The sequence below is a fragment of the Python bivittatus genome, unplaced genomic scaffold (genome assembly GCF_059951505.1).
Source record: "Python bivittatus isolate LINGU-HERP-01145 unplaced genomic scaffold, Pbiv_v1 ctg000570_np1212, whole genome shotgun sequence".
Classification (NCBI taxonomy): domain Eukaryota; kingdom Metazoa; phylum Chordata; class Lepidosauria; order Squamata; family Pythonidae; genus Python; species Python bivittatus.
The window spans coordinates 22,628,316-22,639,895 of record NW_028277097.1 but is presented as its reverse complement, the minus strand read 5'-3'; the positions used below and the strand labels follow the sequence as shown (position 1 = coordinate 22,639,895).

General features: G+C 45.1%; 1 protein-coding gene across 3 annotated transcripts in view; it reads left to right on the top strand.

The window, feature by feature from the left end:
• Positions 1 to 257: 257 nt before the first annotated feature.
• The window catches only part of KIAA1328 (KIAA1328 ortholog), a 196,057-nt gene continuing 184,734 nt past the window's right edge, over positions 258 to 11,580 (top strand). For 2 of the 3 annotated variants that reach the window (XM_007428308.4, XM_088152612.1), the window contains exons 1-3: positions 258 to 331; positions 5,047 to 5,082; positions 7,140 to 7,279. In XM_007428308.4, the coding sequence (XP_007428370.3) occupies positions 274 to 331; positions 5,047 to 5,082; positions 7,140 to 7,279 (234 nt within the window). In that variant the 5' untranslated portion in view covers positions 258 to 273. Of the gene's footprint in view, positions 332 to 4,984; positions 5,083 to 7,139; positions 7,280 to 11,580 lie in introns of all 3 variants that reach the window. The other variant, XM_088152611.1, reaches the window with a different exon arrangement.

Below are 11,580 nucleotides of genomic sequence, written 5' to 3'. Positions count from 1 at the left end.
CCGTTCGTTGGATCGCGGCGCTTGGCGGGAGTGGTAGTTCAACGCGGGAACGACTCCTCGGAGAGAAGGAAAGTGAAAACTACATCTCCCAGAAAGCAGTGCAGCGGTTTTCTCCGAGTCTTCCGCGGGAGACGGCCATTGGCTGCTTTCGAGGCTTCTCGTTGCTGGGGCCGTATCTGGGCAAAGCTTGGCTTGGGCAGCCAATGAGGAGCGAGAGTTGGGGGCTGGGGCGGGGCGGGGCGGAGGGACGCTGGGAGTGGCGGTTGTTTCAAGATGGCGGATGTGGCCGCGGGGCTGAAGCCGGAAGGAGCTGCCTACTGGAGCCGGGACCGTATCCTTTTCTCGGGGCGGCTGAGCGCGGGGGGAGGCGGTTGACGTGGGGAGCGCGGCGGGCTGGGCCAGAGGGGAGAGCGGCGCGTGGCAGTAGTGGCATTAGCAACCATTACTTAGGTAACTTCTGAACATGTACAGAGCGCTTCCGTGGTTTTTTAGAAGGCACTCGAGGGGGCTTACTCGCGAGGCGGCGCGTGTGGAGTTGTAGCCTTATCGCCGGCGGTGATTCCGGGGGATGGAACAGCTTTCCCCAGCTTGGTCGCCTTCTGGACTACAACTTCCATCTTCCGCAGGTTGCAGAGCCATTCCACCCAATGGCCCTCCAGCGGTGTGGCATTCAGTTCCTGTCCTCTTCAGCCAGCTGCGTAGCTGGCTTTGCTGGCTGGGGAGGATGGGAGATGTAACCCAGTACTTTTCTTATGGTTCTGGTTGCGTTGTAGGGATGGGCTTTGGGGAGGATGGAATTCACTGCCCCCCGAGGTTCTGCCATTGGCCAGTAATGCTCTGGCAAAGATGATGGGCCGTGTAGTCCACGATGAAGCATGATCCCTGGTGGGCTGCTTTGCAGCATTAATGGCTGTAGAAGGGCTGGAATTAGGGTTGTTTTCTCTGAGAAAAAGAGTGGCAGGTTGATGGAATGGCTTCGAAGGTTTCCCCGTTGCTCCATAAGTTTCATAATGAGTTTTGGGGGGGGGTCCTTCCAAGTGAGAATTTGCCCCAAGAGATCCCATGCAGGGCAGTGTGCTGGGGAGCCTAGAGCCCCAAAGAGCGATATGGTAGTTCTGTGCTTGGATGAACTGAACAGCAACCAAGCTGAAATTGGTGGGCTTCCGTTTCCCACTTTCACATGGGTGCAAAACGTTGCCCTAGAACTCAGTTAAAGACGGGCCTAAAGTTTATTTAATGCACCAAACTATATGGCGAGCTCAACAGCAAGCTTCGGTCTTCAAGGTAAACATAAACCTCTCTCACCAAAATGATTAATTTTGTACATAAAGTAGTAATATGTGAGAACTCTCTGGGAATTTGTTCCCGTCTCCCACAGTCCCTTGCTTGAAAGGGATTGGAAATCTCTTTTTAATGGAAAATCCCCCCCCCCTTTTCCCCCTTCAGCTTTTTGCCCCTGCTGGCTAGAATGTGACCCCGAATAGGACTTTGGAGCTAGACTTTATTATGATCCTTGGTGATTTGGACAATCAGTGTGCAAAACTTTTGGATTTTCATTGTTTCCTTTACTTGATTAAACTTAGAATTGACTGATAAAATACCTGTAGCTGACTGGAAAGCTTTTATGAATAGGATAGATCAGTGTTTCCTTGTTCAGTATTAATGGGCTGTTATAACATACCTGTTATCTGAAATCCAATTTTATTTCTTTTGAAATCTTTGTCTAAATGCACAAACTGACTGAATCATTCCTCTGCTAAAACATGCAAAGTTAATAAGGTACTCTGAGAACTTGTGAGAAAGTTGCTTGTCCTCCTTTGGAATTTCAGTGGCTTCAGAGTAGTATTGTGTTTTCCAATATGGTAGAAATTAAAGGAGAAGGTACACAGTGTTATGAATCGTAACATCCCATCCACTCTACTGATATAATTTTCATCAGCCAGAGCAAGAGGATGAGCTTGGTGAGGAGGAAACTGGCTGATCTCAAAAAGACTCAGGAAAGTTAGTACTAAGTACTAAGAGACCTAAAGAAATACTAGAATTGTATGCTAGACTAGAAAGTACAGAAAAGGGAAAACAACTTACCAGAAATCTAGTGATATAGTATTCCTTGTTGCAACAGGTATAGTGGTAGCACCTAGAAAGCCTTATCTCAAAATCTATGCAGGATTAGGTTAGTACTCCAATAGAAAATCACCACTGAAGCCCAAGAAAGTTGGGAAAAGAAATCCTAGTTGAAGACAGTGGCATACCACTTGTGTGTTGCTGCCACAATAGCTGCACAACTGTGTCTCTGAAGTTACTAGGAATTGGGATTAAGTTGAAGGAAGCTCTGCCTTTATATTCTTGTGGAGTTTTAGGGCTGGATGAAGTTGGGTGTGGGAAGCACGGTTTGAAGTGTCTTTTTGCTTAAGTAACCTATGTTGCCATGGTCACAACTGTCCAGTGCATAACATAGTGTTTGCACAAGGGTATTGTTTGGTGTTTACCCAGAAAGGAGAAGTGGATGAGAAATAGGGAGCTTTTTGATTGAGCAAGCTTTTGAACCTAGTTTTCTGGAACTTGGGTCCAAAATTCTCCTTGCTCTTCCTGCCTTTTCAGATGATTTTGGCAGGACAAAGGTCTTACTCTGTCAGAATTCACGAATGGACACTAAGTCAGGTAGCCGTGCAAGGTAACCAACTTTGTTCCTGAAAGTTTGTGTTTTTGGAGTTGAAGGAGGGCACTGAGGTGGGGCAGAACACATTATCTCTGAAAATGCATTGTCTCGAATAGTTGGGATAGTTTATTTATATGCTGCTTACCAAATTGATTCTAGGCAGCTTATAATTCTGAAACTGAACATCAGTCGAAGTAGCTTGCCAAGCCCACAACCTTCCGTTAAATGCTCTGCAAAAGAACATGGTCTTAAATGCTTTCCTAAAAGGTAGGGGCCATCCTGACCTCAGGGGTAAGCTGTTCCAAAGTGAAGGGGTTGCCACCAAGAAGGTTATTGTCTGGGTCCTCGCTGCCTTTCCTTCCAGGGTATTGGCACCTGAAGCATGCCCTCTTGGCTTGCACAATTGGGTGGGCCGATTCCATCTGGCAGAGATGCTGCTGAAGTTTGCTAACGCTCAAGCCATAACTAACACTTTGAATTAGGCCCAGAAGTCCACTGGCAACCAGTGCAGCCCCCACAAGATACGTGACCACTCTGCTGTATTGTTTAACCCCAGTTAGCAGGCGGGCAGCTGCATTCTGTGCCAGCTTGAGTCTTGTCTTCAAGGGCAGTCCCAGTTAGAGGAAATTGTAGTAGTCTAACTGGGATACGACAAAAATATGAGTCATTCTTGATCCAGAAAAGGCCTCAACCAGCAAAACAACTGCAACTAGTCAAACTTGTCCTGGGCATGACCTCCATCTGCTGCTCTAGCAGGAGCCATGAGTTCAGGAGGACTCCAAGAACACACATTTCCTCCTCTGGGGGAGTGCCACCCCATGCAGAATTAAAGCAGAACTACTCTGAAACCAAACTGTAGTGCTGTCATTCTGGGATTCAGTTTGAGCCTGTTCCATCCCATCCAGATCTTCACAGCCCTCCAGGCAGGCACTGGTTAGGAACTTCTGCCCATCTCCTGCTCAGCCTGGGCTGGAGATGAACAGCCAGATATTATCAACATTTTGATGATAAATTCCCTCCAGACGGATGGGTGACCTCTCCCAAAGGCTTTCCGCAGATGTTAAAATGCAGTTGTGAAGCTGCATCTAATTAGGTGACTAATCCTAGAAAATGAGCGTGTGCGACATAAACCCATGATCATATACATACAACTATCTGCCTGAGGAACATTTTGGCCCTGGTCAAGTTTTCTGCGCTTTTATTTTTCTTCAAATGTAAACAGGGTGTAAGAGATGTATACTGTTGAATTGTCCTGTCTTTTATAAGAATTCCAGTAAAAAATAAAATCTGATCAACAATGTTTCCTTCCAAAATGATTTCGGCTACATTTGGCTGTTTGAAAAAAATGGCATGTAAATACAGATACTTTTGGAGTTTTGCTTATTTTGTATGGCAGCTAAACACTTAATTTTTTTAATCCTTTGGGGCCACTGGCAACATTTCTGACTAAGGTTGTTATTGTTCCTTAAAAAGCAGCTTTTACTTTGATTTGGTCTGTGCTTAGATCTAATGGCACAGATGTAATAAGTGTAAGACCTATTTTAATTAAATTTAAGAGTACAGTAAGGTAAAAATAAAATTAGGTCAAATAAAATAAGGTGGTGCACTGTCTGCATTTCAAGGTATCAGGACAGATAGGTGATTTCAGCTGGATGGGCCTGAGGGCGGTGTAAGCTCTAGACGAGCATCCTTGTGGATGCCATTTTTGTTCTGGTCTTTGATAAAAATCTGCTGACTCTGTTACAAAGTCTTCAATGAGGGATGACAGTCACAAAATGGAAAGCTCTGTTTGTTTCTCTGAAGTAGAGAGTTTTAGTGCAGGGTTTCTCAACTGGCAACTTTCAGATGGGTGGACTTCAACTCCCAGAATTCTCCAGCCAGCAAGGCTGGCTGGGGAGTTCTGGGAGTTGAAGTCCACCCATCTGAAAGCTGCCAAAGTTGAGAAACACTGGTCTAGTGTTAGAGATAGACCTCTCTGTGGTCCTCTCCAGATTTCCTTCCTGAAGAACCAAATCCCCGAGAGAAATGATTGGCTCTTCGCTATTCATAGAGTTTTAGAAACCTGCAATCAGTGCAAAGCCTCACAAAGTTCCTTTTATAATCAGAGCTCACCGAGAGAAGCATAGTGCTCCATTATGCTGGTGATGGAGCCAGCTGCCCAAGTCTGTAATAACAGACGACTGTTTAATTCAGGCTGAGTTGTTCTAAAGAGTCAGTAGATGAAAAGAAATGTCTGCTTCAGTTATTTCTCTACGTCTTCTGCCTGTGATTTGTTGATCTTAAGGTGGAAGAAATCTTTCCCTGACATGCGTTTTAAATCTTCAGATTCTAAACAGTGGAATAGAACAAATATTGTCCTTGCTTTCCTTGAATGATATTACACTTAGTTTCAGATGAAGACCGGCAGCCTGTATATGTTCCAGGTATGATGTATGAATGGCTACAGCAGTAATTTGGGGGGTGATTGGCTGGGAATCTGGTTCAAACATAGTTTGTGTGCATACTACAAGCATTCATTGAGTAGCCATGATTTAGGTGTAGCAGAAGATTACAACAAGATGAGATGTGTTGCAATCCTTCAAACCAGGCAAAAAATGAAAGGGTAATATAGAAGATTAGCTTTCTGACTCCCTCAGCTGTAAACATATCAGGGCTGCCAAGCTGAATGCCTTTGAAAATTAGCTGTTGCTTGCCTGGTGAATTTAACCCTTTTTGTCATGACAAAGGAAATCCTTCCTTACTTGCCCAGTTACTCTTCCCCTTGTTTCATCTTCATCCTGATTCCTTCCCCATCTCTTGCCTTTGCAGCTTCACCTTCCCATTGCAACATATTTAGTCTGTTTCTTTTCTTTTTTATCAGAGTTTCTACCAGAAAGAACAAGGGGGGAGGAATGTGTCTGTATGTGCTTGAATGTTTCTGCAGTGTGAATGGTGTGTGTGTGTGTGTGAGAGCTGTTGGTATATACAGATAGAAGTCAATTGATTTTTATAAACGGGGTACCTTATTTTACAGGCAATTAATTTTAATAAATTCTTAATTTACTTCACATATGGATATATTTTTTGTCCTGGCCCTCTGTTCTGTTGGGGTATTGCTTTTGGCAAGCATATACACATGCAAATTTGTACACAAATGTGTTTCTTGTGTACAAATTTGCATGTGTTGGGGGGGATCCCCAGGAGTGGCTCATATCACAATTAGCCAGTGGAGTGGGTGTTGCTAGCTTGGTTCAAAGTGGGGGGTAGGTAGCTGCTCTTTCAGAAGAGCCAATAGAATAGAACTACTTTCCCTAACTCCCTCTGCTGTTCTGCCTGTTGGAACAGTTTCTGTTAGGGCAGTCTTCCCCGCTTGCTGGCTGGGGAATTCTGGGAGTTGAAGTCCACGCATCTTCCAGTTGCCAAGGTTGAGAAACACTGTGTTAGGGAGTAGCTGAAAGATGGCCAAAGGAAGTTGACAGCAAAGGTGATGGAAGAAGTTTTTTTACAGAACCGTTTCCAGAGCTACTTTGGAAACCCTTTTCTGGACAGGTAGATTATTGATCCAGTACAGGATAAGTCTTGTGTTTCAGAAAAGTACGGTCCTCCAGATGTTGTGTCAGTCTCAGCCAGCCTGGGAATGCGATTGATCGTTCTGGACAGCTGCTGATTCCCCATATCTGCTCAGTATTGTATTAATTGATATACCCCACATCTTCTGTTGTGTTGGGGTGGCTGGGCTATAAGAAAGCAGAGAGAAGCATGGCTTTATGGCAGGATAGCTTGAGAGATTGACATATAGGAAACAACTGACCCTTACCAAAAAAGAAAAAGAAGAAAGAAAAAAAATTCTTAGACCCAAATGATAAGGGCACCCTAACTCTAACCATTGGTTTGGCAGTAAAGGTTTTGATTGTCATTAATCTTCAGTTAGTTAGCTCCCTCCCCTCCCCTCCCCTCCCCTCCCCTCCCCTCCCCTCCCCTCCCCTCCCCTCCCCTCCCCCTCCCCATTCCATTCCTTGGTATGTGGCTTGCTTGGAAAGATTGTAGATGATTTCCTGTTTTAAAAGAAATGGGAGGAAGGAAGGATAGTAGCTAAGCCCAGCATTAGCACATAATGTTATAAAGTTGATTAAACAACTCCAAAGTGAGTAATTAAAAACGTGTGAGCTTGGTCCATAAATTAATTGAACTTATCCTTATGAAGAAGTGTGTTGAAAAGCACCAGGTGCGATAACAATCAAAAGCCAATAAATTCAATGAGTGAATTTTACGGCATTGCCTTTATGGGAATCTTGAAGACAGATATCGGGCCTGCTTCTGATAGGAGGAGCAGCAAGAGGCAATTTCTTGAAAAGCCTAAAACGTGTGATGTTGTGTGTGTGTGTGTGATAGGATTCCTTTTAATGCTTCCTGTAGTTTCTCCTTTTTACTAGAAGAGTTGGGAGAGATGCTTTGTAAGAACAACTGGAGAATTTCCTGGTCTCGTTTGTTCAATCTGCAGGAGTCTCTGACGAGAGGAATTTTAGAGCAAGGCATCTACTGAGAGGGCAGAAAACAGAAGTGAAGGCCAAAGTAGCTGTTGCTGCGACTCCTGCCCCGATGGATGTCTTGAAAAGCATTGGAGAAGAACCTGGGCAGCAGGTCAGTGTGGCTTTTCTTGTCACAGCGGCAGCAGGAGGGTGCTGCAGGCCACGTTTGCACGTGTGGTGGGCTTGTGCTGCTCACCACTCAGAGCTGTTGGGAGGCGGGTGGCATATTGGAGGGACCACCTCTCCCCCATTATCTATCCCATTAGGTCTGGCAGGAGAGGCATGCTCCGGGTCCCGTCTGTCAGGGAGTGCCATCTGGCGGGGCCAGGAAGAGGCGCCTGCCCTTTGGAAGATCATTCCACCAGAGATTAGACTGACCCTGATCCTGCAGGCTTTTTGCAAGGCCTTCCAGATGTGGTTTTGTCATCGGGTGTAGGGTCCGGATGTGTGGCAGGGCCCGTCCAAGATGGAGTGGACAGAACCAGTTCCTTCTTCAGTGTGTAGGGAGCAAAAAATTCCTTCCTGGTGGGCAGGAGATAATATCACCGTTTGGGTGGATGTAAATGGCAGGTTTTGAGGTCATGGCAGGGACCTTTGCATATAACCCTATCCTGATTATTTGGTTGGCCCCCAACCTTCTTGGCCTTCAGAAAGGCTCTAAAAACGTGGCTATCCCCCTGGGCATTAGGGTGGGATAAGTAGAGAGTCCATCAGGAGTGGAGTATGAATGTGGACCAGGTCACTGATTCTTTGCTTTTTATCTCAGATGTTTTCTTGTTTGGTCCTCTTTGGCTATTATAAGCTACTCCTGAGTCGCAAAGTTCCAGCTGGGGAGCCAACCGGGCTTTTAAAATAAACATTGAAAAAAAATCCCCTGCTAATGTGCTAGCAGCAAGTGAGCGTGGCTGGACTGAACTTTGTTCAAGTGACACGTCCTGTCGGCAAAACCGGTGCTCCGTAAATGAGGTCTCAGCCATCTCCTTCTCCCTGGTGCCCTGGGGTGCCCTGCTGCATTGGCAGACGGCAGCCACCCGGCGTTTGCTTGGCCACTACCACTCCTGTGCCACAGAAAAGATAGCTGCTTCCTGGGCCTGTTTTTCGGTAGCTTAGGGAGCACCCTCGGCTGTTCTGCCTCGCTCTTGGAGGAGAGTACTACTTGAGCCTTCAGGACCCTCCATGTTTCTCAGGGAAGCTGTTTTCTCCACCGCTGGGTATTTATCAGAAATGATGTGATCCCAGCGTTGTATCGCTAATGGAACGATGGAGGCAGGAGTGGGTAGTCAAAATGAGGTTTCGGTTATGGTGAAATTTGTGCAACCTGTGCCTGGGAAGGAGGCGTTCCTTCCTGAATTGAATTACTTTCTTTTTTTAGCTACTCTTCTTATTTTTGACTATGGGGTGCCTGACTTTCTTTTTTCTGCTTAGTTTCCATAGGTGTGCTTTCTCCTTTCCAAATATCTTGTTCAGATATTTAATAACATCTGCTATTTTAATAATAGTCATTATTTTTTGGTGCATGGAAATTGTGAGCATCTGTTGACACTTCTGGATAGCTATATTTAGGTATCCTGTTAGGAGATAAGCCTAGATAGATATCTCCAAGTAATCTGACAGTTGAATCCATATATTTGACTGTGCTTGCACCCCACAGTTCTATGGGGCAGATCAGTGGCATTTATATATCTAATACAATACAATACAATACAATACACATGTAATTATTTATTAACTGAAGATGTTACCTAGTCACGTAATGAAATGTCGACAAGAAAACAACCAAGCTCAGAGAACACCAAGGACTCCACATTTCTTTGTTCATTTGTATCTCAGTTTATATACAGTAGCTGCCCATCTCACAATTGTGACTCTGGCTGATGAAACCAGCAAAAGCAACAAAAAAGGAACCAGTAACAACAGCAACAACAATAGCAGCAGCAGCAGCACAATAATGACATAATGGCTCCCAAGGACAATCTAATCCTATTCATGCAAACTTAAACCAGATGAAGGAAAATCACAGCAGGTTCAACCAACCCCCAGACCTCATGCCTGAGGGAGCATCCAGGTCTTCAGGGGCTTACAAAATGCCAGAGGCTTGGGGCCAAGTGAATCTCAGGGGGTATGGTGCTTATCTTATCCTGCAGACTGTATTTTCCTGCACTCTTACGTGCTGAGTGTTATGTTATGAACCCAACAGTTTCTGAGTTCTGAATGTGGGTTTTATCCGTTTTTGAATATTCAAAAACGGATAAAACCCGCATTCAGAACTCAAACTGTTGGGTTTGCTTAAATGCACATGAAACTTGATCACCAAGAGAAACCCTTGAGTACTGATCACCTTTGGCATTTGTGCCACTGAAATTCTTTGACTCCAGTGTGCAAAGGGAGTTGCAGGTGGCCCTGTCTCATGCAATAGAGGAGCACCGTGTATGGTGTGCGTGTACCAGGTGAGCCACAGCCTTTGAAACTCTTGGTCTTTTGAAAACACGGAGAATTTTAGCAGATAAAACCTGGAGCTATTAACTGGAAGCAGTTTGAGTGAAAAGGCTGTTGTAAATTAAAAAGAAATCGAAGGACTTGAATGAAACTCTTGGCTGCCTGGGGTTGCCCGAATCTTCACTCGGTGCAAGTGGATTGCTAGTATCCATTTCAAAGTCAGCTTAAAATAATAAAGTTTATTATCTTTTGAAGTGTCTGAAAGAAATAGTGCAAGCCAAAAGGGCGCATTTTCTTGGTAATGTTTCGCCACGGCTCAGTCATGCCGTTCAGGAGATACCCGTGGTGGGGAAAAGATGTGAGCCTCGTGTTGTGTGATCCATTCTTAATTGTGCCACTGGCAAGACATTGATAGTTCTTCAGAGAAGAAGGGTGTGCCTTGTTAGCTTTGCATAACTTACAGCAGCGTCTAAATCTTTAAGATGGGTGGACTTCAACTCCCAGAATTCCCTAGCCAGCATGCTGGCTGGGGAATTCTGGGAGTTGAAGTCCACCCATCAAAATTACTGAGGTTGAGAAACCCTGCCTTAGCTGATAGAATGTGGCTACTAAACATGGAATCCCATCTTTTGGAAACTTAACCCTGCTTCTTTAAACAAAAGAGATGTATTGGGGATAGGGAAGAATATCCTTTGCTCTCAGTTAAGAATGCTTCTTCCAAAATCTGGAGGAAGCCTGGGCCTGCATCTGCCAGTTCCCTGTCCCTTTTACAGTACGAGTTGCTAGATAAGGAACTTCCTCGGCACTCTAGGCAAGTGTGTTTGTTTATTTATAAGATTTATATGGCCACCCACCTTGTACAATATAACTCTGGGTGGCTAACAACCATCACACCTCTATGAATATGTGAAAAAATGGAAACCAGGACCCACTCAAAATGAAAAAAAAAATACCCATTATACTCCAGCCGAGATCTTGTGCCAGAAAGAGCAAGTAGCAAGCGTAGGCTAGACTAGGACACCAAGGGCTTGAGATCTGTCTGTCTGTCTGTCAATTTGTATAGCCACTCATCTCACCTTTTACCAGAAGGACAGGTGTCTGAATAGCAGAGAGAACCAAATGGCTTTGCCTCGGCTGTAAGGACTATCTTGGTTTAGAAGGCCTAGCTGGTCCAGCAACCCACTGGTTATCTCCGCTATTTCCCCCCCTCCCCTTTAATCCATGTTTGGGCAGGTACAGGTGTCATGTCTGGCTCTCTTGCCTCCCTTGTTTGGGATGAGTAGCTGATGGCTTTCATTGGCTTTCAACATCTTCTTCTAAAAATATCTGTCATGGATAGGGACTGACCCAGCTTGGGGTGTTTTAATCCTTCCCCTGAACCAAGATTCCACTGGAAATCTCCCAGGAAGCTTCTGCGAGTTCCAAGAGGAATTTCCTTCATGCAACAGAAAACGCTGCTAAGGACAGCAGGGATGGTTTTTCGGCAGGAAAGCATGGTGCAGAGGGAAGAGAGCACGCCACGTTGCTGGAGTCCTCTCAGCTTGGTCTTGGAGCTGCAGTCGTATCAGCATTTTGCTTTCCCAAAGCTCTTGCACTGATGATGTTATTTGGTAGGGTAGCGAAACGTTCTCCGGGCATGGAGACCTCCAGCAGTGCAGCACGTTCTGAGCTGTACCTGTTTGTTCCTGTTGGGGAATAGCGTTTCCCTTCAGGCCATGATCCAGATTCTGACAGCTCCTGTTGTCATGATTTTAAGATCAGAACCGTGATGCAGTTACATCATGCAGGGTGGCCTGTGTTCGTGGTGTGCATAACTGAAACACACTGATTTATATTCGTATTACGTGGGTCTTTCTCAGGAGGTTCCCCATCTCTCTCCTAACAAATGTTTAATTCATGGGTTAGCCATTCTCCCTGAATTCCTTTCGGTGTTGTTCAGTCATAAACACCTGCACTATAATTAATAGTTCATTGGTA